Source organism: Oryctolagus cuniculus, chromosome 17 (assembly GCF_051225735.1).
Source record: "Oryctolagus cuniculus isolate XC-2025 breed Fujian yellow rabbit chromosome 17, ASM5122573v1, whole genome shotgun sequence".
Classification (NCBI taxonomy): domain Eukaryota; kingdom Metazoa; phylum Chordata; class Mammalia; order Lagomorpha; family Leporidae; genus Oryctolagus; species Oryctolagus cuniculus.
This window is the reverse complement of record NC_142883.1, coordinates 12,627,043-12,648,042: the sequence shown is the minus strand read 5'-3', so window position 1 is coordinate 12,648,042 and position 21,000 is coordinate 12,627,043. Positions and strand designations below refer to the sequence as shown.

The following is a 21,000-nucleotide window of genomic DNA, read 5'->3' as shown; positions in this document are numbered from 1 at the left end:
AGGGGATCTTTTGGCGTGGAGGATCAGGGTCGGGTGGGGCACCCCTTGTTAGACCAGGCAGGGTGCCTGCTCCAAGGGCCTCTGCTATTGTTAGAATCACAGGCAGCTCGGGCTCACTGGAGGTTCTTCCTGGGGTTGAGGCTCGACTCTGCCTTCTCAGGACACCTCCTCGTAGGGGCATGGTCAACCCTGGAGTTCCAAAGGGGAGCTGGCCCTTCTTGCTGGGCAGGTGACCCTGTAATGAGGAGGCGCTCTCTTCAACTCCTACAACTTGTTTCTTCATGGTCTGGGTCCCTACGCTATGACTGGCTGATCCTTCAGCCTCCCATGCACTGCTGGTCGTGCCAGTTTCTTAGGATCTGCTGCCCGTGCTGCACACCACACCACAGGAAAGCCTGGCACCCATGGAGGAGCACGACCTCCTAAGCCCCAAGGGACGCTGTGCTGCCGCTTCTGCAGATGACCAAAGACGCCCTAAAGAGCGGTGAGTTCGTTAGTGTGCCTGCTTTGCTCCAGTGAGCCCTTGTAGCTACTGACAGGAGCTACTCGAAATTAGAAGATTGTAACAAGTACTGAAGTTCAAAATATTTTATCTAATAAGCAAAACGCCTTTTACAAAACAGACAATGTAGAAGTACAACTGCCACACAGAAAGAACCAAGAAAGTACTGCAGAGGAGCGAAGAGCTTGTTGAAAAGCCTCATTGCAAGACTTCTTCATCCTTGTCTTTTTTTTTTTTTTAAAGGCAGAGCGGACAGTGAGAGAGACACAGAGAGAAAGGTCTTCCTTTTTCCGTTGGTTCACCCCCCAAAAAATTCTGCCACCAGCAGATCGAGAAGCGTGGTTAATTCCAATCCGTCTCAATGCCCGTCATGATACCATGTGACTGACACTCTTCCTGCACTCCAGGGACGAAGTCACAGGAGCAGCAGCACAGCCAACCACACAGGCACACACACACAGTGAGGCTGGCTCATACACACAGGGCCATTTACTCTTGGCGGCTTTCACATGGCATGTACGGTGCTTGCCTAATACTCAGTCTCCTCTTTACTGCAGAATTAACCTAATTCTACTCTGCATGGAAATACGCCAGCTTAACATAAACCAACACACACACACACACACACACACACGAACCAGAACCTCTGAATTCTCCAAGGGGGGTGGCTCTGTGACACAGTTCTGGCCAGTACGATGTAAATGGACGCCAGGCAACAGAGGAAGGATGGAAGGATGGAAACTACAAGGTAAGACCGAAAGGCAGCAGCAGGAGCCTGGGTGCCGCATAGGATCTTGGAACTGCCATGTCAGCCCTGGACTGCCCAGTGCTAAATATTTTGCTAAATGCAGAGAGAAAATCTGTATTTATTTCAAGTCACTGCTTAGTCAGGTTTTCTATTACTCACGTTTGAGTGCAACCCCAGACCGGTACACTTAGCATGTGGCAGTCTAGACACCTGCAGCCACCAGCTTCATCACACACTCTGGGGTGAAAATCTCAGGTGGGGGGCGTGCTCCATTCAGACAACGTTCTGGATGGTAATAGCAACTTGGTCGTATTTCAAGAGAATTATCTGGATGAAACTAGACAGAGGTACAAACGCTCATACTTCAGTAAGAATGCTAGAATTTCCAAAAGAGTGCACATCTAACAAAATGACGTCTAAGGAAAATCTCCCTAAATTGAACATCTTATAAATCTAATAGTAATCAAGTGATTTCAATTTCTTAGGTTACCTTCTAGTTCCTGTCCCCATGAACACAAATTCTGCAGCATGCAGAAGTATGGCAATAACTTCCTGTGAAGCTTTCACACCTAGTATCTTCTAGGCATTTTTCCATATCTTTACAATCATCATTCTTAATGGCTGCACATATTCTATGCCATTGATCAATCACAATGTACTTAACACCTCCCCACTGTTCAACAAGAGTATCGGTAGAACACACTGATGGCTACAGAGGGAAATATAAGGAAAAGGACAGTGCTCCAAGTCAATACGCAGTCATAATCCTCAATGTTAAATCCTACTAGATATAAATTATTCTCAAGGTTTTATGTCAATCTTTACCTAGAATGGATGACATTTGAAATCTGATGATTAGTCAGGTATTCTAGTTAAACAAGATAGGTCATACACACTTTCATTTTAAAATTAACTTTATAGACCACATGTTTTAAGAATGAAGATGATGGGCCGGCGCCATGGCTCACTAGGCTAATCCTCTGCCTGCGGCACCGGCACACCGGGTTCTAGTCCCGGTTGGGGCACCAGATTCTGTCCTGGTTGCTCCTCTTCCAGTCCAGCTCTCTACTGTGGCCCGAGAAGGCAGTGGAGGATGGCCCAAGTGCTTGGGCCCTGCACCCCATGGGAGACCAGGAGGAAGAACCTGGCTCCTGGCTTCGGATCAGCACAGTGCACCAGCTGTAGCGGCCATTTGGGGGGTGAACCAACAGAAGGAAGATCTCTCTCTCTCTCTCTCTCTCTCTCACTAACTCTGCCTGTCAAAAAAAAGGCAGGATTAACTGGCTTGGTTAGTTTATTACTAGTATGTGTACAGCATCACAGCCATAAAAACAGACAATCACTACCAATCCTAGGACATCTCCTTTGAGTCCCATTCTTAGGAAGAAACCAAAAGAAAATCCTATGTTTCATCTTTCTTGTAAAAGTAATCTCATTCATCTAGCTAACAAACATGTATTATGTACCTTCTATGTGCCCGGCACTGTTTTAGGCCAAATAAAAAAGTAAGCTGAAGCTCCTACTCCCATGGAGCTTTCACGCTAGTGGAAGGATAGACAATAACCAAGTAACAAACAAGGAATAGGTTTCAGACGACAATGAGAGCCATGAGGTATATAAGGGAGAATGGACTAACAGACAGCAGTGAAGGGAGGGTGTGGTCTAGAGATGTCCTTCTAAGGAGCTATCATCTCAGCAGAGACCTGGATGATCTTAGTGAGGACCAGGAAGATCCAGGGGCCACCTACTATGCAAGAAGACTCCGCCAGTGCAACGGCTGTGGGGTGCCAATGAGCGTGGTACGCCCGGGCAGCGAGACGGGCAGGTGCCAGACCACAGTCATCACGGGCCTTGTGGTGGCTTTACAGTAACAGCTAAGGGAGGCCATGGAAGGAAGATGGACTAACACAGTGATGCGATCTGCCTGATACACGCAAAATACCACCCTGCTGCTGCGCAGAGGACAAACTTCAGGAGACGCGGCCGGGAGTAAGTCAGAAGGCTATCAAGCAAACTGTGCTTCTCCAGAAGCTGTTTCGTTGGCTTTTCCTATTTTTGGCTCCTGGACAAACAGAGGTTTCCTATGTGATACTATGGCTGACAGGGGCACACATCTCAAAACTGATGGTGGTCACGTGGGTCTCAGACAAGTGTTGTTTCACTGACACACGCGATTCCTTTTAAAATTTTCAACCTGACATTTTTCTTCCCCACTTCTACTTCTGCACATCAAGTCATCCTGAATTACCAACCCTTAACCAAAAAGAAAAAAGATCTGGTGCATCATTCAAACTTAGCAAATGCAAAAGAGAGCAGCACTGCCTTTCTAATTTTAAGAGGTGCTGTGTGAACTCCTCTTCTTTTCCCAGCTTCCCTGGCCTTTTGTGATTAATTTTAGTAATGGGCAAACGACCTGTTTAAGAACAAATGAGTCATGATACAGCTTAATATCTAGAAACCTAAAATTACCCTCCTCCACAGAGAACATAATTCTCAAGTATGAAAGTCTCATGTTTTAAACATTTATATCCGTTAACTCTACAAAGCTTCCTGCTTTGCAAACGAGACGGGGAGGGACAAGTTGGTGACTCAATGCAGCTGAGAGTAAGAAACAAATTGTCTTCTGAAAAGGGTTTGTGTCTTAGGTTTGATGATGCGAATAATAAAAAAAATAACCCAAACCTAACTCCTGTAAAGCAGTTTATAGTCTGTGCATTTTGAATATGATTTTCCCTACAGCAATCCCATAATGATACAAATTTCTCATGACTAAGAATAGCAGCCTCTGTGTCTTTTGCATAGAATAGGAGGGCACCTCAAAAAGTTCATGGAAAAATGGAATTAAGAGGTAAGCTTACAAAAAAAAAAAAAGAGGTAAGCTTACTTGGGTGCAAAAATTTTCTTTGAAATATTTACATACTTTTTTCATGATATGCACTTCAATGAACTTTTTGCACCACATAAATTCATGTTTTAATTCCATTTTTCTATGAATGCTTGGAAATATCCTCGTATTTCCTGGCATAGATGGGCAAAGGAGAGGCTTGCACCCAATAAAGCTGTGGTCAAATGGAAAAGAAATCAAAGACCCTGGCCCCTATGTCCCTATTGTTTCTGAGTTGTGATTTGTTACAAAAACCTTCCAGGTTAACTGCATAATTAGCAACTGCTCCATGGAATATCCACCCAAAATAATCATTTGACAAAACAAGAGCACCTTTTAACGATTTTTTTTCTCCAACAATATTTCACAAAAGAAAAGATCTAGCAAGCTAAAAAGATCCCGGCCACACAGGTAGCAAGCACAGTTCAGTGGGCATCTTACATAATGTTGTGAGGCTCAAACGTCAAGCACTGAAAAGTTCCTCAACATGAAAAAAAAAAAAAAAAAAAAACCATTCAGGGGATTCATTTCTCTAAAGATAGGAATGGACAATCAGGAATCAAAGGCTGGTCTTCAGTCTGAGAGAATCCCAAGCAACGTTTACCGACACACTACTCAGACCAAGGGCATTCTTTTAATTTATTTTGGGATAAGAGACCTCATTCTTCATTCATTCAGTCAACAAACATTCACAATCATAGCAGGCATCGGGGATACAGAGATGAGTAAGATTTAGGTAAGGAAAGTATGAGACTAAGGCCAAAGTCAGTCCTCCTGTGGGAAACGTAGATGAATGGCCCCAGTGACCCACCCTTCCCGGAATCCACACCCTTGTGTCTGGTTCCTTCGGTGGTGAATAATTACATGTGTCAACTTGACCAGACCGCAGGTGCCCAGAGACTCAAACCTTGTTTCTGGCTGTTTCCATGAGGATATTTTTGGATGAGGATCACATTTAGATGGACAGGCTAAGTAAGGCAGGTGGCCCTCCAGAAGCTGGGGGGGGGGGGGGGGGCTTCATTCCTGAATAGAACCAAAAGGCTGACCCTCCCCCAGATTGGAGAGGTCTTCCTTGCCAGAGGCCTTTAAATTGGTACATCAGTGTTCTCCTGCCTTTGGACTTCGTCTGAAACAGGGAGTGTTCCTGGGTCCTGAGCTGGCTGGGCCTTCAGACTCAGAGTGGAACTTTACCTCCGCGGCTCCTGTGGTTCTCACAGCTTTGGACTCAGACTGGAGCTATACCATCAGGTCTCCAGCTTGTCAACTCACTCTGCAAACTGGGGACTTAGCCTCCCATAATTGCACGAGTCAGTTCCTCAAATTAAACTTCCCTCTCTCCCTCTCCCCCTCCCCTTCTCTCCCTCCCCACCCCCCAAACACCATTGGTTCTGTTTCTCATGGTGACTTTGGGCTCGGCCAATGAGGTATCAGGAAACAACGCCAGTGGATGCTCACCAGGGCTCGTCATCTTGGAGAACTGCCACTATCATGCAAGAAACCTGTGCTACCGTCCTGGGGATGCCAGCGTGGGGCAGAACCAAGGCCTCCTGGAACAAAAGTCCCAGCTAACAGCCAGGGATGTCATCACATGTGACCTCATGGAGACCCTTGGAAGACAAGCAGGAGAGTGTCACAATCGGATTTTTTCTGCTTTTATAACTAGAGCACGGGGAGTGGGGGAGGGCAACACAGAGGGTGGCCTAAATGGGAAACAGTCCAGGGCCATGAGACCAACTCACAGGACGTGACAGGGCCTTAAGTAAGGAAGTGGCCATGAGGACACACACACACACACAGAGAGAGACAGACAGACAGACACATCTGGAGATGGAACCTGCAGAACCTGGAGGCCCCTTAGACACACCCAAGACAGTCCTGACACCTCCGGCTTGAGAGACTGTGTAGAGGAAAGACTGGTGTTCCAACAGGGATTAGATGCCAGAGGCAAGCACTGGCGTGGAGAGCAGGGGGGACGCCAGGAGAACAGTGAAAAGTGAGGAACACAAGGGAAGGGATGGACAAGTCCAGTGATGACACCAAATGACGACATCCTTCTCCGAGCTGGTTTTCCTTGCTATATGGCTCTCAAAGCAAATGTGTTTTGGAATAGGCTAGACTATAAATGTTGAATGAGTGGTAACAATCACCCTTCCCACTGCCCAACTCACGTCTTGATGGTATCAGACCCTCTCTGTTGGACATTTGCTCAGAGTTTCTGGTACAATGCAACAGAAACAGTGACAGACAGGTGACTCCCAACCACCCCACCTGCCCAACCTCTCTTACCACTATCAAAGGCCAAAACAGAATTCCTGGGACAAGGGTTCTTTGATGGCTTGGTTTGTTTTTGGTCCTTCATCCTATTATCAATCAAAAACTGGCACAGTAATAAAGCTAGCTAGGAAATCCTCAGAGCCCTTCCTCCTACTCCTAGAACCCAAGACAATGAACTTTCCTGTTCAAATCTCTTTTCGAGTCTCCTGCTGGAAATTCACTAAGCAGTGGAAACAGAAAACAGGAGCAAGAGGAGGAAGATACCAGTTGAATGGGATTTGAGTTAGCTTGCCAAAAAAAAAAAACCAAACCAGTGACTCACTAAAATCCAGGAACAAGCCTCTTGGAGCCAAAAACCTCTCCAGGCTGACGTTCTAGTTCTGGTGAAGCCACCTGGATTTTTCTAGAAACAAAGTGCCTTGAGAAGTCCCAATCTGTGCTCTCCAGAGGAGGATCCAGTCCATATGTGCAAACGGTTCTAGCCTCCCTGGCTCCCATCAGTCCTGCAAACGCCAGTCTTCCCTGGGACACAATGTTGGTCCCTGCCTTGTGAATGTGTTTATTATTAATATTTTGGGATTGTATCACTCCAAATTTCTCTTCCCATTTTTTAAAAGTTTTGTTCATTTTCTTTGAAAAGCAGAGTGATACAAGGGGCAAGGGGAGGGACTGGGGAGAAATCTTCTATCCACTGGTTCACTCCCCCAATGCCAACAATAGCCGGGACTGGGCCAGGCCAAAGCCAGGAGCCAGGAATCCCATTGGGGTCTCCCATCTTGAGCCATCACCTACTGCCTCCCACATGCAACAGAAGGAAATGGAGTCAGAAGCAGAGGTGGGACCCGATCCCAGGCCCTCTAAAAGGGAATCCAGGATCACAGGCAGTGGCTTCACCTTCTGTACCATAACAATGTTCCTTTCTCTTATCACACTAAAGTTTCTCATTGCCACTGGATGAGATACCAGACCCCACGCAGAAACACAGACAGAACACCCACCCCACAAGTTGGCTTTGCTCATCAGCCGTGTGGTATACACAGGAAAGAGAACACATGCGGAAAAGAGAGACCCAGCTCAAAGCTCAGAGCTTTGCTTACCGCTGGACTCCAGGAAGTCACTTCAGCCTCCAGCCTCCGTGTCCACATGTGTGTAAGGGAAATAATCTATGCCTAGTGCATGTGTGTTTATTATTAGCTGAAGTAACAATGTGAATGAAATGTTTACTCACACCCATGACTGTCCATCGAGGACACACTGTTTGAAGACAAGCACTGTGTTGTTTAACCTTTGTGTCCCATAACAGCTCAAGAAACACTTAATGATTACTTATAATGACAACATGTCAAGAAAATTGCCAGACACATAACAGACACTAGTATTTGCCAGGTAAAGACATCATTTCTTATGTAGAGGATCTTCCAGCTTCCAATGACTGGAACTTGGGTGGCAGATTCCATTCCCAACAACAGTCCTTGCATCCAGGTCATTTGGTTGCTTGTCCTTTGTGAACTGACATTACTAAGCCACTTGGACAAGGCAGGAAAAAGCTAAACGAGGAAATCATCACAATGAGTTTATCCCAACCAACCAAAAGTCATCATCTAGGGCCATCACATGTTAAACAAAACTCCAGAGAAGACCAGCACTATGACGTGGTGAGTTAACTGGCATTCCATATGAGCAGCAGTTCGAGTCCCAGCTGCTCCACTTCTGATCCAGCTCTCTGCTAATGTGCCTAGGAAAGCAACAAGGTATGGCCAAAGTGCTTGGGCCCCTGCACTCATGCAGGAGACCTGGAAACAGCTCCTGGCTCCTGGCTTCAACCTGGCCCAACCCTAACCATTGATGCCATCTGGGGAATGAACCAGTGGACGGAAGACCTCCCTCTCTGTGTCTCCCTCTTCCACCCCACCGTAACACTGCCTTTCAAATAAGTAAAATCTTAAAAACTCCAAGTAGAGAAGACAACAGCTTGATAGTGGCTACTGCAGCAACTAGGGAAGCCCACAGTTGTCTCCTCTCCTGCCCCAAGGGGGAGGATAACCATGCTGATCAAACAGCCACAGGTGCACTGAGAACATTTAACTAACTGAAGACCACATGATACCACTGATGATCAAGTCAAGTTACTGCACCTTCACTGTCTTTCACTAAGTATATTTCAAGTATCTACTCTGTCCCAGGCCTTGTACCAAGCCTTTGAGTTTCTTTTTCATTTTCTTTAAGATTTATTTACTTATTTGAAAAGCAGAGTTACAAAGAGAGAAGGAAGGACAGAGAAGAGAGATTTTTCCACGAGCTGGTTCACTTCCCAAATGGCCAAAATGGCTGGGGAAGGGCCAGACTGAAGCCAGGAGCCTGGAACTCCATCTGGGTCTCCCACATGGGTGCAGGGGCCCAAGCACTTGGGCCATCTTCCACTACTTTCCAGGCACATTAGCAGGGAGTTGCGTGGGAAGTAGAGCAGCCAGGACTCAAACCAGGGCTCATATGGATGTCTCCATTGCAGGAGGCTGCTTAACCCTCTACATCACATCACTGGCTCCAGGGCACTCTGTTTTCAAAAGGAGGAGACTTTGCCACAAAACATTCACTATGTATGTGTGATCATTAAGCAATGCGACATTTTTAAAACAAAACAAAAGTGGTTATTCACTAGAAGGGGCCCCTGAGAGGTTATGCAGCAATTCCAACCTGCTCTTCCCACGCTCAGCCCACACACATCTCAGACTTGATGACATTAGGGGATGTACTTTCCAACAAGGCCCTCTATTTTATTGCCTGCTTCCCCAAAACAGCTCCCCCATCCCCTACACACACACACTTTTTAAAGGGCCTCTCATTTTGACTGGTTCCACTGGGCTTTTGGCCGCTTCCCCAAACCATCTCACCACACTCTCCACCGCTGACAATTTGCCAAGAGTGGAGATTTTTGGAAAGAAAGTGCTACTGGGCCGCTGTGCCTTTCCAAAAGTGGGGTTCCCAAGATGTCCAAGCAGTGGGAATCCCCGTGGGGACTCCCTTGAAATCCTGTGTCTAGGAACTGGTTAAAATGCAAGCACCGGGCCGGCGCCGCGGCTCACTAGGCTAATCCTCCGCCTAGCGGCGCCGGCACACCGGATTCTGTCCCGGTTGCCCCTCTTCCAGGCCAGCTCTCTGCTGTGGCCAGGGAGTGCAGTGGAGGATGGCCCAGGTGCTTGGGCCCTGAACCCTATGGGAGACCAGGAAAAGCACCTGGCTCCTGGCTCCTGCCATCGGATCAGCGCGGTGCGCCGGCTGCAGCGCGCCTTCCGCGGCGGCCATTGGAGGGTGAACCAACGGCAAAGGAAGACCTTTCTCTCTGTCTCTCTCTCTCACTGTCCACTCTGCCTGTCAAAAAAAAAAAAAAAAAAAATGCAAGCACCGCACTTGTCCTTACTGCACACATTTCTGCTCACCTAATCAAGTACAGACCCCGGAGCCAATCCCCAAGCCCCTGGACAGGGGTGGGTTGAGAGAAGGGACTTTCAGAGCCGCTGTGTCCTTCTCCCATCAGCACCATGGATGAGGAGTCACATCTTCGAGGCTCATTTGAATTCCAGGCTAAATTAATTTGGCGCAAATGTAGCAGGAGTCCCCTCCCCTGCAGGAAATACTTCTGTTACTGCAAAGCTGGCGCACAAAATAACCCGCCCACGGGAGAGCAGAATTAGCCCCGGAGGTTTTTTTTAGTTGGGTTTGTTTCCCTGAAATAACTTTTTGAGGTTTCCTGTGGCATCGCAGCACGTGAGGAGGGGCACCTGTGGGTGGGGGTGGAGGAGGTTTGGTGAGCCGGCTCCCGGAGGGTGCGGTTGGCCCTGCTGGCATTCCCATCATGGCGCCTCTGGCCAGCACGTGTGCAGGTGCTGCTGCGGGGAGGCCTTAAACAAGAGACACGGCTCCTCTGAAGCCAGCGCGAGACACGTGAAAATACTGATGTGCTCAGTGTTAGAAGAAGCTCTTGGAAAAGGTCGGGATAGATCTGAAAAGGTCACCCCCATCTGCACGAAGGCTTCTCTCGTTTGCTCCTTAGAGGGTCTCTCTCTGCTCAACTCGCCAGCCCCCTCCTGCCCGCCCCACCCCCGGGCGGCAGCGACCCTGCGCGGTCTCGGTACAACTGAGGCACGCTTGGCTTATCCTTGCACTTGGACGGTCCTTCCTGAATCTGGAGGGCAGGTGCTCCCTTCGCACCACAAGGCCCTCAATAAACATTTAATGATGGATGGAATGGAACGGGATTTCAGACTGAGAAGAACTGCAAAGATCACTAAATTCGGCCTCCATATTTATAAGCAGGAAACCCAAGGTCTAGAAAGGATTTCAGATGCAGGAGGGACCCCCGATGCCCACACCAGGACTCTTAGGGCTATATTCGGGTGCATGTCAAATGCAATTTTTAGCACTTGTGCCTTATACAAATCTCACTCTGTTTTGTCAGTTCAGGAGCATAAAAGTGTTTGGGGGCATAGCTGGCTTTATTCAGAAAATCATATTTTCACAGGAAATGTAAAGGTGACTTGGAAAAAATAGATGATTCACTTACTTATTTCCAGATTTAGCTTAGATGGTTTAAGTTTCATTACAAGTCAATCTCTGAAATGTTGAATTCCAAACAATTGAGAAGCATTTTTAAAAATTATTTAGTATGTTTCTAAGACAAGAGAACCCTCAAGGAAAGAAAGTGGGCCCCCAGCCCTCCGGAGCCCGGCTTCACAGGGGTGATCGGGGGGTCAGCAGTGACTTGTGCTAAGGCCTCCGTGCACAAGCTCCATGTGGGGTCTCCGTGCCTGCAGTTAATGCACTTAGCTCCTCACAGGTTCAGGTTTCCAAAAATCACCCACCTGAAGGTGTATTCAAAACCAAAGCTAGCCTTTGGGCCAGGCTAGGCCAGGAGCCAGGAGGTCCACCCAGTCTCCCATCTGGGTGGCAGGGACCCAAATACTCAGGCCATCTTCCCAGGCCATAAGCAGGGAGCTAGATAGGAAGTAGAGCAGCAGGGATACAAACCCATGCCCATATGGTATGCCAGTGTTGCAGGCAACAGCTTTACCTGCTATGCCACAACGCTGCCAACCCTCTCCCTATCTTTTAACAAGCTAATCAACTTCAATTGGTCCTCCAGTAAACATCCTGGCAGGTGTCAGCAAACTTGTGATGTTGCCTGTATCCAGGCTGGCTGTCTCCCAGCCGAAGTACAACAATCATCCAGGACATCACCTGAATTCTGTTCAACAGTACTGTTCACGAAAAACAGGTGCAAACTGCTGTGTGAACATTATCTCCCCAGCCAGGCCAGAGCCACTGGAGGAAATGTGCAAGGCAAAGTGAAACAGTGGCTCTGCAAAAACACAAACAGCGATGCACGGGGAGCCGACTGTCCCGGAGCCTTGAAGCCTTTGAACAGATGACCCAGCTCCCATTCTGTCTCTGCAATGTCCACAAACCCTGTGCACAGAGAAAGTGTTCCAAAGATGATGTGCAAGTAGCTGTTAGTATGTGCAGCACTGTATATTGTCATGGAGGTACAGCGTCTCTCCCTACAGCTTCATTGACTGAAAGGCCAGGAGTTAGGGGAGGGAAGGGGAGGGTGTGGCATTGCAGCCTAGCAGGTAAAGCTACCACTGCATTTCTAACGTTCCATATGGATACCTGGTTGCTCCACTTCCAATCCAGCTCCCTGCTAATGGCCTAGGAAAAGCAGTGGAGGATGGCCCAAGTGTTGGGGCTCCTGCCACCCAGGTGGAAGATCCAGAAGAAGCTCTTGGCTACTGGCTTTGGCCTGGCCCAGCCCTGACCGATGAGGGCATTTGGGAAGTGAACCAGCAGATGGAAGATCTGTCTCTCCCTTTCTCTAACTCTGACTTTCAAGTGAATAAATAAATCTTTCAAAAAAAAAATTAAAAAGGCAGACTGGGGAGTGGGTTAGGCATGAAGAGCAGGGCCAAGGTTGGTGTGATTCTCTGAAAGTGCTGCTTAGGAGCCTTTTCAGGCACATGGAGAAAACAGGAAGTATGAAGGAGAGGCTGAGTGTGCCACACACATCCTCTCACACATATACACACCTGCATGAACAGTTACATACATCATGCTCGGTCACACACATGCATGGCCCACTTACATGTATGCAGCACAGTGGAAGGCCTGCATATCCCATTTTCCCTCTAGCAGGCTGGACTCCAAGAACAGACATAATTTAAGATGCGTGGAGATTGTTCACCAGCAGGGAGAAGCTCCAGACTGGGGAGCAAGGCTGGTGAGCTAGAATTTTAAGAACTGAGAGGCAGCCATCTGGAGAAGAGCCAGCTCCTCAGAACCCCTCGTCACCTCCCACCCCCATCATTCTCATGGCAGGGGAGAGTAACCCAGCAGGACAGATGATCCCTGGTGCTGAAGAAATAACAGCAGGTGCAGCTCCTCCACAGATCAGTCACAGTCAGTACCCTCAACGCTCAAAGCAAGACAAGGTCCTATCCCCTCCTCTACCTGATCCTGTCCCAGTCCGAATGCAACTTGGTAGGGGAGGGGAGAATGCACTTTATAAACATGGACCACTTCTGACTTAATTCTGTTAGGTTGTTGTCTTGTCAGATCTTGACTGCAGGGGAGGGGTCCTGGGCAGAGCCCCAGGCTGCATTCTGGGGCTGCACACCTAGAAACAAATCCTGCACTGACTCACCCGGCCTCCCCAGCTCCACGCGGGAAGAGCGCTCGCTGCCGGCACAGTGAGCCAGGCAGCACGGTGTCTGTGTGTCCCAACTCCGAAGACACGCAGTCTGTGGATGTGCTCACCGCCCTCCTCAGGTTCTTTAGACACCTGTCATTTTCCCTTCTTTCCCACTCAGCACATACAGACCTGCACTCAAAGTCTAGGAAATGCTCGGCTCTTGTTGTTACAAGCTGCCAGGGAATGCCGGAGGACGTGAGCTGGGACGCTGGGCGGAGCATCTTCCCCGGGACCTTCCATTGATCACAAGATGCCCTTCCTCCTCCACGGTCCCCTGAACTAATGCCCAGTTTCAACCATGGCTGCTCTCGGAGCATTGAAGGGCATCTCAGTTCAGAAGAGCTCTTAACATTCTGCTACCTGGTGCAATCATCGGGGCACTGCTCTTCGGTTTTTCGGTAGCTTCCTTTCCTTTCATCTTCTGGATGGCAGAGCAGGTACAATATTTGTGGACTTCACAAGGTCTGTCACCCTGTTTCCTGTATCTGTGAATGCTATGGAGTCTGCTGGGCTCAGTGAGGTCATTATTAAGCAACCTAGGAACAGTGCAACTTAACTAAGAAGAAAAATCTAATTCAAAACTTCAAATTTTTCAGGAGGAAAAAATGCTTGGGGTGGGTTTTTCTCTTAAATTCTATTTCACTTTTCCATGATCCCTCCCTCTCTTTGGACTGGTCTTTCTCATGGCCTCAACACAGGGATAGAACCTTTGATGAAAGTATCTCACATGGCCGGCGCCGCGGCTCACTAGGCTAATCCTCCGCCTAGCGGCGCCGGCACACCGGGTTCTAGTCCCAGTCGGGGCGCCGGATTCTGTCCCGGTTGCCCCTCTTCCAGGCCAGCCCTCTGCTGTGGCCAGGGAGTGCAGTGGAGGATGGCCCAGGTGCTTGGGCCCTGCACCCCATGGGAGACCAGGAAAAGCACCTGGCTCCTGGCTCCTGCCATCGGATCAGCACGGTGCGCCGGCCGCAGCGCGCCAGCCGCGGCGGCCATTGGAGGGTGAACCAACGGCAAAGGAAGACCTTTCTCTCTGTCTCTCTCTCACACTGTCCACTCTGCCTGTCAAAAAAATAAAAAAAATTAAAAAAAAAAAAAAAAGTATCTCACATGAGCTATTTACGTGTCCTTCCTGCAACAAAACCCAACCAAGCCATCAAGCCCTCTCTCTTTCCCTTGGTGACAAACTCTCTTGAAAAAGTCAGCCAGACACCCATTAGAGCCTCAGATGCAACCAAGGATGGTAGTCTAGATATTTATGCCTCTCTTCAATATCCCTGCCCCTGGTCTACAGAAGAAGGAAGGTGAACGCAGATAAATCTTTATTCAACACCCCTTCCAGCTCTGTAATTCTAAAATTTCATAACCTATTCAGAAAATGACCTAACAAGACAGTCCTCCCAGGGCCAGCACTGTGGTGTAGTGGGTGAAGCCACTGCTTGAAAGTGCCTACATCCCATATGGGCACCACTTCAAGTCCCAGCTGCTCCACTTCCAAACCAGCCCTCTGCTTATATCCAGGAAAGGCAGTGGAAGATGGCCCAAGACCTTGGGCCCATGCATCCACATGGGAGACCTGGAAGAAGCTCCTGGCTCCTGGCTTCAAATTGACCCAAATGGCTGTTGCAGCCATTTGTGGAGTGAATCAGTGCATGGAAGGATAAAAGATTCTTTTTTTAAAAAAAAATATTTATTTATTTGAAAGAGTTACACAGAGAGAGAAAGAGAGGCAGAGGCAGCGGCAGAGAGAGAGAGAGAGAGAAGTCTTCTATCTGCCAGTTCGTTCCCCAATCAACTGCAACAGCTGGAGCTGCGCCGATCTGAAGCCAGGAGCCTCCTCCAGATCTCCCACGCGGGTGCAGGGGCCCAAGCACTTGGGCCATCTTCCACTACCTTCCCAGGATATAAGCAGAGAGCTGGATTGGAAGTGGGGCAGCCAGAACTTGAACTGGCACTCATATGGGATGCCCGCACCGTAGGCAGTGGCTTTACCCGCTACGCCACAGCGCCGGCCTCTCTCTCTCTCTGCCTCTCTGTAACTCTGCCTTTCAAATAAGCAAATCTTTAAAAAAAATAAGTAAAAAAATAAAAAAGTTCCTCCTGAGAACAGAATGCGTAATCCTTCATGAACCAGATGAGCAGGGCTCAAGGACTCTTTGCAGCTTTTCAATCTCATGTACTTCTCTTTCATATTGAAAAAAAAAAAAATCTCTCCGCCTAGCGGCGCCGGCACACCGGGTTCTAGTCCCGGTCGGGGCGCCGGATTCTGTCCCGGTTGCCCCTCTTCCAGGCCAGCCCTCTGCTGTGGCCAGGGAGTGCAGTGGAGGATGGCCCAGGTGCTTGGGCCCTGCACCCCATGGGAGACCAGGAAAAGCACCTGGCTCCTGGCTCCTGCCATCGGATCAGCGCGGTGCGCCGGCCGCAGCGCGCCGGCCGCGGCGGCCATTGGAGGGTGAACCAACGGCAAAGGAAGACCTTTCTCTCTGTCTCTCTCTCTCACTGTCCACTCTGCCTGTCAAAAAAAAAAAAAAAAAAAAAAAAAAAAAAAAAAAAAATCTCCTATCAACTTCACTTTCAAGGATATTTAAAAAAAAAAGTAGGACTCGGCATCCACAGCCATGTCAATGCAACACAGAGGTGAGCAGAGCAGGACTTTGCCGAACATTAGCCCACACGTGTGGCTCCCAGCACCTTTCACACCCAGCAGATCCTCGCTAAGGCATTTCTGCTGGGCCCCAGGTTCCATGAGTAGGGGGACCAGGTCATGATCATCCAACAGGAAAAACAAAATTCTGAGCATGAAAAGGGCTGCCGAAAATTAACAGGCATTAATTGATCTAGAGCGTGGAAACATGCCTGTGCTACCCAGACTGCACGTTACTTATTCATGAGCAGGATCAAAATCCTGCCCACTGCAAATGCACAGACATGATCAGAGAGCGGAACGCCCGCCCCTGAGGAACCTGTAAAATAGGAATGGTCCCCGTCTCATTCTCCAGCTGCTCCTCCCTGTTCTTCCTCTCTGACCTTCTCCCACCCTGAGAGCTCTGTCCTGGGACCTGTCCCTTCCCCCTTCCATTCCCAGAGCTTAAAAAAAAAAAAAAAAAAAAAAAAAGGAATCTTTATCTCCAGAACATACTTCCACTTTTGTCCTCCACACCTTGTCTACAAATGTCTTCTGAGCACCAGACTTCTTCAACTCATCTAAAGTGAAACTGTAGATATGCCCCATCCCACTCTCCCAGATACAAGCTCTCCCTCCAGTGTCTGCACAGCCTGGAGGGGCCTCCATCTATTCATGTGTTTGCGCCAGAAACCTAGGAGTCGTTCCTAACGTGCCCATCCATCTGAGCCCACAATAACAGAGAACTGCAGAAGTGGCTCCCAAGTCTATCTCGATCAAGTGTGCTCTGTCCATCGGCTTCGCCTCATCCTTCTCCAGGCTTCCGTCGTCCTGCCCTGGAGCACAGGTACTTCTCTGCGGGTCCTCTAGCCAGCCGCACCAGCACACCAAGCCCAAACATTTCCGACAAGGGAACCTGAGCAACCATGACAAGATACAAATGGGATCAAATCATTCCTGGTTCGAAACCTTTCCTTGGGCACCCACAGCTCCTAAAATTATGTTCAGAATCCGGAACCAGATATTCACTGCCCACCTTTCTCGGTTTCTTTCCTGAACACCTCCTGCCCACATCTTGACTTTCTCATTTGCTCTTCTCTTCATCTAGAAGTCTTTTCCAGGACCCATTATGCCCCAGCATGTACACACACACACACACACACACACACACACAACTTCCTTGCCCTGTCTATTTGCTACCCATTCTGGAAACACTTTCTAAACACCACTCCTAAGGGAAGCCTTCTCTGCTGACCTAGAGTAGGCCCTTCAGGGAAACCTGCTAGTGCGCCTGTATCCTATTTCAACAAGTGACTTTCTAATGTCAGCTTTCTTCCCACAGAAGAACGTTCATGAAGGCAAGGAGCTCATCTCTGTGTTGATTCTTTCACCCCAGAGCCTGGTACAGTTTGGCCCATGAAAGATTCTCAATGAAGAATGAGTAATGGCAAGAATGAGCTAGTGAGAGGAGAGGGAGGAAGTGGGAGGGGTCAGTGCATCCCTAGTGCGTCCCTCCTCCTCCTCCTCCTCACTTTCTTGACAGGGTAAAAATGGGAGGAAATAGAGGAGTGAGGCAGGGTCACATGGGAGGAAGACGATGGGAAGAGCAAGCAAGAAGGGAAAGAGACCCCCAGGCAATGCTTCAGGACAACATCAGGACAAGGTAACAGGGCACGGCTTTTTAGATAAGATGGGTCATGGAATCCAGACTTTTTTTTTTTTTTTTTTTTTTTTTTGACAAGTAGAGTTAGAGAGCGAGACAGAGAGAAAGGTCTTCTTTTTGTTGGTTCACCCCCATAAACGGCCACTACAGCCGGAGCTACGCCGATCCGAAGCCAGGAGTCAGGTGCTTCCTCCCAGTCTCCCATGTGGGTGCAGGGCCCAAGCACTTGGGCCTTCCTCCACTGCCTTCCCAGGCCACAGCAGAGAGCTGGACTGGAAGAGGAGCAACCGGGACAGAATCCGGCGCCCCGACCAGGACTAGAAACCGGGGAACTAGAGCTACAGGTGGAGGATTAGCCAAGTGAGCTGCGGCGCCAGCCCCATCTACTTTTAATCTCTAAAATGTCCAAAGTATAGACACTATTCCAGAAAGAAGGGGACTATGGAGAATGGAGAGAGTGATGGGAATGACACTGGTTGACAAGCCACTCAACATTCACGAATAAGGACTTCCTCTCTACAAAGACATAAGAGAAGATGAGCCCTCTGCAGCCCTGGTGCAACCTTAGTGGCTCAGGGCCCAGGGCACCCACTCTACGTCGCTTCCTCTAGCTTCTTAACCAAGACACAGCATACCCCAACGTACTGAGCATCATATAGTAAGCTCCTTTATTACAGATGGACAACGAGACAAATCTGAACCCATCAATGCCCACTGTGAAGACATCTTCCAAGAAAGGAAAGATTTAGCCCTGGCCTGCACTGAAAAATCCACTTCAAAATCAAAGTCTTCGGACTGGAGCAATTGCTTGCAGTATATAACTTAAGGATGAGTGACTACACTTCCCCGGCAAAAAAATTCAAACAGAAATCTTTACTTACACAGGCCTATTCCACAAATGTTCATGGTTGTTGTTTAAACACAACTTTTCATGTAACAGCATAAGCTTATTTGTACCCAGTAGATTTTAGATACTGGTATTTCCCAGGCCCCCTAACTCTTGGTCTCCACTGCTGATCCCCATTTCCAGTGAGCAAATGCGATAGAGATGCACAAGAGAGCCAGGTGAATTGGGGTACAATAAATGAAATCAGGCGGGCAGCTTCCAAGATCCATGTTCAGTGAAACAGATGCTAAGTTACTTCAATCAGCAGTAGCATTTATAACACACAATGACAATGCAGTAAGTATCCAATGGTTTGGGACACTGGCCAAAAACAACGCTAGACCTCTAAGTTAACAACCCTTTAGAAATAAACTGAAAGGTGATTTTATGCTCACTGTAAAAATCTGTCAACATAGCTACTGCAATAAATATGGCAGATCTCATCACTGCGACTGCCCAGAGTGGAAAAGTACAAACTAACCGTTCTTCAAGAACTTCTCAAGAAGTAATCTGGGCGCGACAGGACTATAAATCTGTTCATTTGTACAAGCCAAGTTACATGAGACTGATTGAGAAGCCTTCCATTAATAGCATGCGTCAAAACAACAGTTGTACAGGCATTTAAAAATTGAGGCTCAGAAATTCACAATATCATCACATAATGATTTCCAGACATACTCACATCAGTGTCAGGTCCCTTATCCGCACCTGGACAAGAAAAGGTAACAAATTCATGGCACCTCTTGTGAACCACAAAACAGCAAACTGGTGGAGAGAAAAAAAAAAATCTACAATTAGAACAGTCCAGATTATATATACGAGCGCTGTTTTCCAAACAGGACTCCTTGCTATTAAAAAGTTAATCTAATTTCACTACACAGACAGTCTTATAAATAGCATTTTGTTTGTAAATCAGCAATATTTGGTAAGAACTGGACTCGTGGGTAATAGAACCTTAAAATGCCAACGCTAACAGGGACCAAGCAGACATAAGTGGTAGCTCCAAAAGCTGAGCAAGAGGAGATCCAGAGATAGACAGACAGTTTCCCCACATGCAGACCAGAAGCCAACACGGAGAGGACTGCACCATCCGGGATCAATAGACCCACACACACGCCCTCGCAACTAGATGTATCTAAGCCGCATACCCTGTAAAACGAATATAAAGGGAATTACTCATTATAGATAAGCACACTGAAGACTTCCTTGGTAGAATTCTGAACTTAAGAAATCCAATACAACACTAATCTAATCCACAGTAAACAGCTCATTGAAACAAAAAACACAGTCAGGAAATACCTTAAACCTTTTATATCTATTTGCTATAGGTGTTGTCACCAGCTGAAGAGCCCCTGAAAATCTAGCAAAATTTATTCCACAGCAAATATTTTCCAAGCTCCTATGGTTTTGATAACTAATCCTGAAGATAAATCAATGAAAAAATTTAATTGTTATAGGGGCTGGCACTGTAGCATAGTGGATAAAGCCACTGCCCGAGACACAGGCATCCCATATGGGAGTTGGTTCAAGCCCTGGCTGCTCCACTTCCAATCCAGATCCCTACTAACACACTTGGGAAAGTAGCAGAAGATAGCCCAAGTGTTTGGTCCCCTGCCACCCATGTAGGGGCCCAATGAAGCTTCTGGCTCCTAGTTTCCCAACCATTGAGGCCATCTAGAAAGTAAACCAGTGGATGGAAGATTTCTTTCTCTATATATATACATATATTTTTCTCTACACATACTCTCTCTATATATATTATATATAATACATTTTTCTCTACACATACTCTCTCTATATATAATATATATAATACATATTATATATAATACATATATCCTGAAGATGAATATATATAATATATAATATCCCTCCCCCTAACTCTGACTTTTAAATTAATAAAATAAATCCTTTTAACAATCTTAATAGTATGGAAAAAAAGTGATCCCCTAAGAGGTTTTTGTGGAAGGTATAATGTGGAAAATACACACACACACACACACACACACACACCCCAGAGTTGAAATCTACTCCAAACAGTGCTCTCTACTCTTATGCTTGCCGAACAGGAACAAGGTACTAAAAAGCAGTAAGCCCTCAGCACCACTGGGTAATCTGTACTACATGCTAGAGTTTAAATGTTTGTCCTCCCAAACCTCATGTTGAAACTCCGTTGTCACTGTAGTGGTGTTAGGCCCTTTGGGAGGTGATTGGGCCATGAGGGTTTTGCTAACCTATAACTCAGTTTATGTTGTTATGAAGGGAAGGGCTGGGCCACTCTTGTCTCTTCCCCCTTCCACCTTCCACCACGTGAAGACACGGTGTTATACTTCCTCTCTGGAGGATGTGACAAGAAGGTCCTTGCCAGACCCTGGCATTTATCCTCGGATTTCCCGGCCTCCAGAACTATGAGAAAATAAATTTGTATTCTTTATAGATCCCCCAAGTCCAAGGTGCTCTGTCACAGCAGCTCTAATGGATCAAGGCACTGCACAAGGAAGGCTAGCACTTCCCCAATTCTTGGTTCATGGGCTATCTCCTTCTCTCGCCAGTGTGGATGCAACTCCCTGCACATGTGTCAATGGATGAAGAACACAGAAGGCGGTCACTTCAGGGTGGGAGAGGACGGCGGGCAGGTTTGCTGAGAGTTGAAATGCCTTGAGGAAATCGATTCCCAGCTA

The 21,000-nt window shown here is 47.7% G+C and overlaps 1 protein-coding gene across 2 annotated transcripts in view; it reads right to left on the bottom strand.

Moving 5' to 3' along the window:
* PRKCA (protein kinase C alpha) overlaps positions 1-21,000 on the bottom strand; it is a 429,630-nt gene that overhangs the window by 234,240 nt on the left and 174,390 nt on the right. For both annotated transcript variants that reach the window (XM_051824401.3, NM_001101724.1), the window contains 1 exon segment: positions 19,002-19,084. In XM_051824401.3, the coding sequence (XP_051680361.1) occupies positions 19,002-19,084 (83 nt within the window).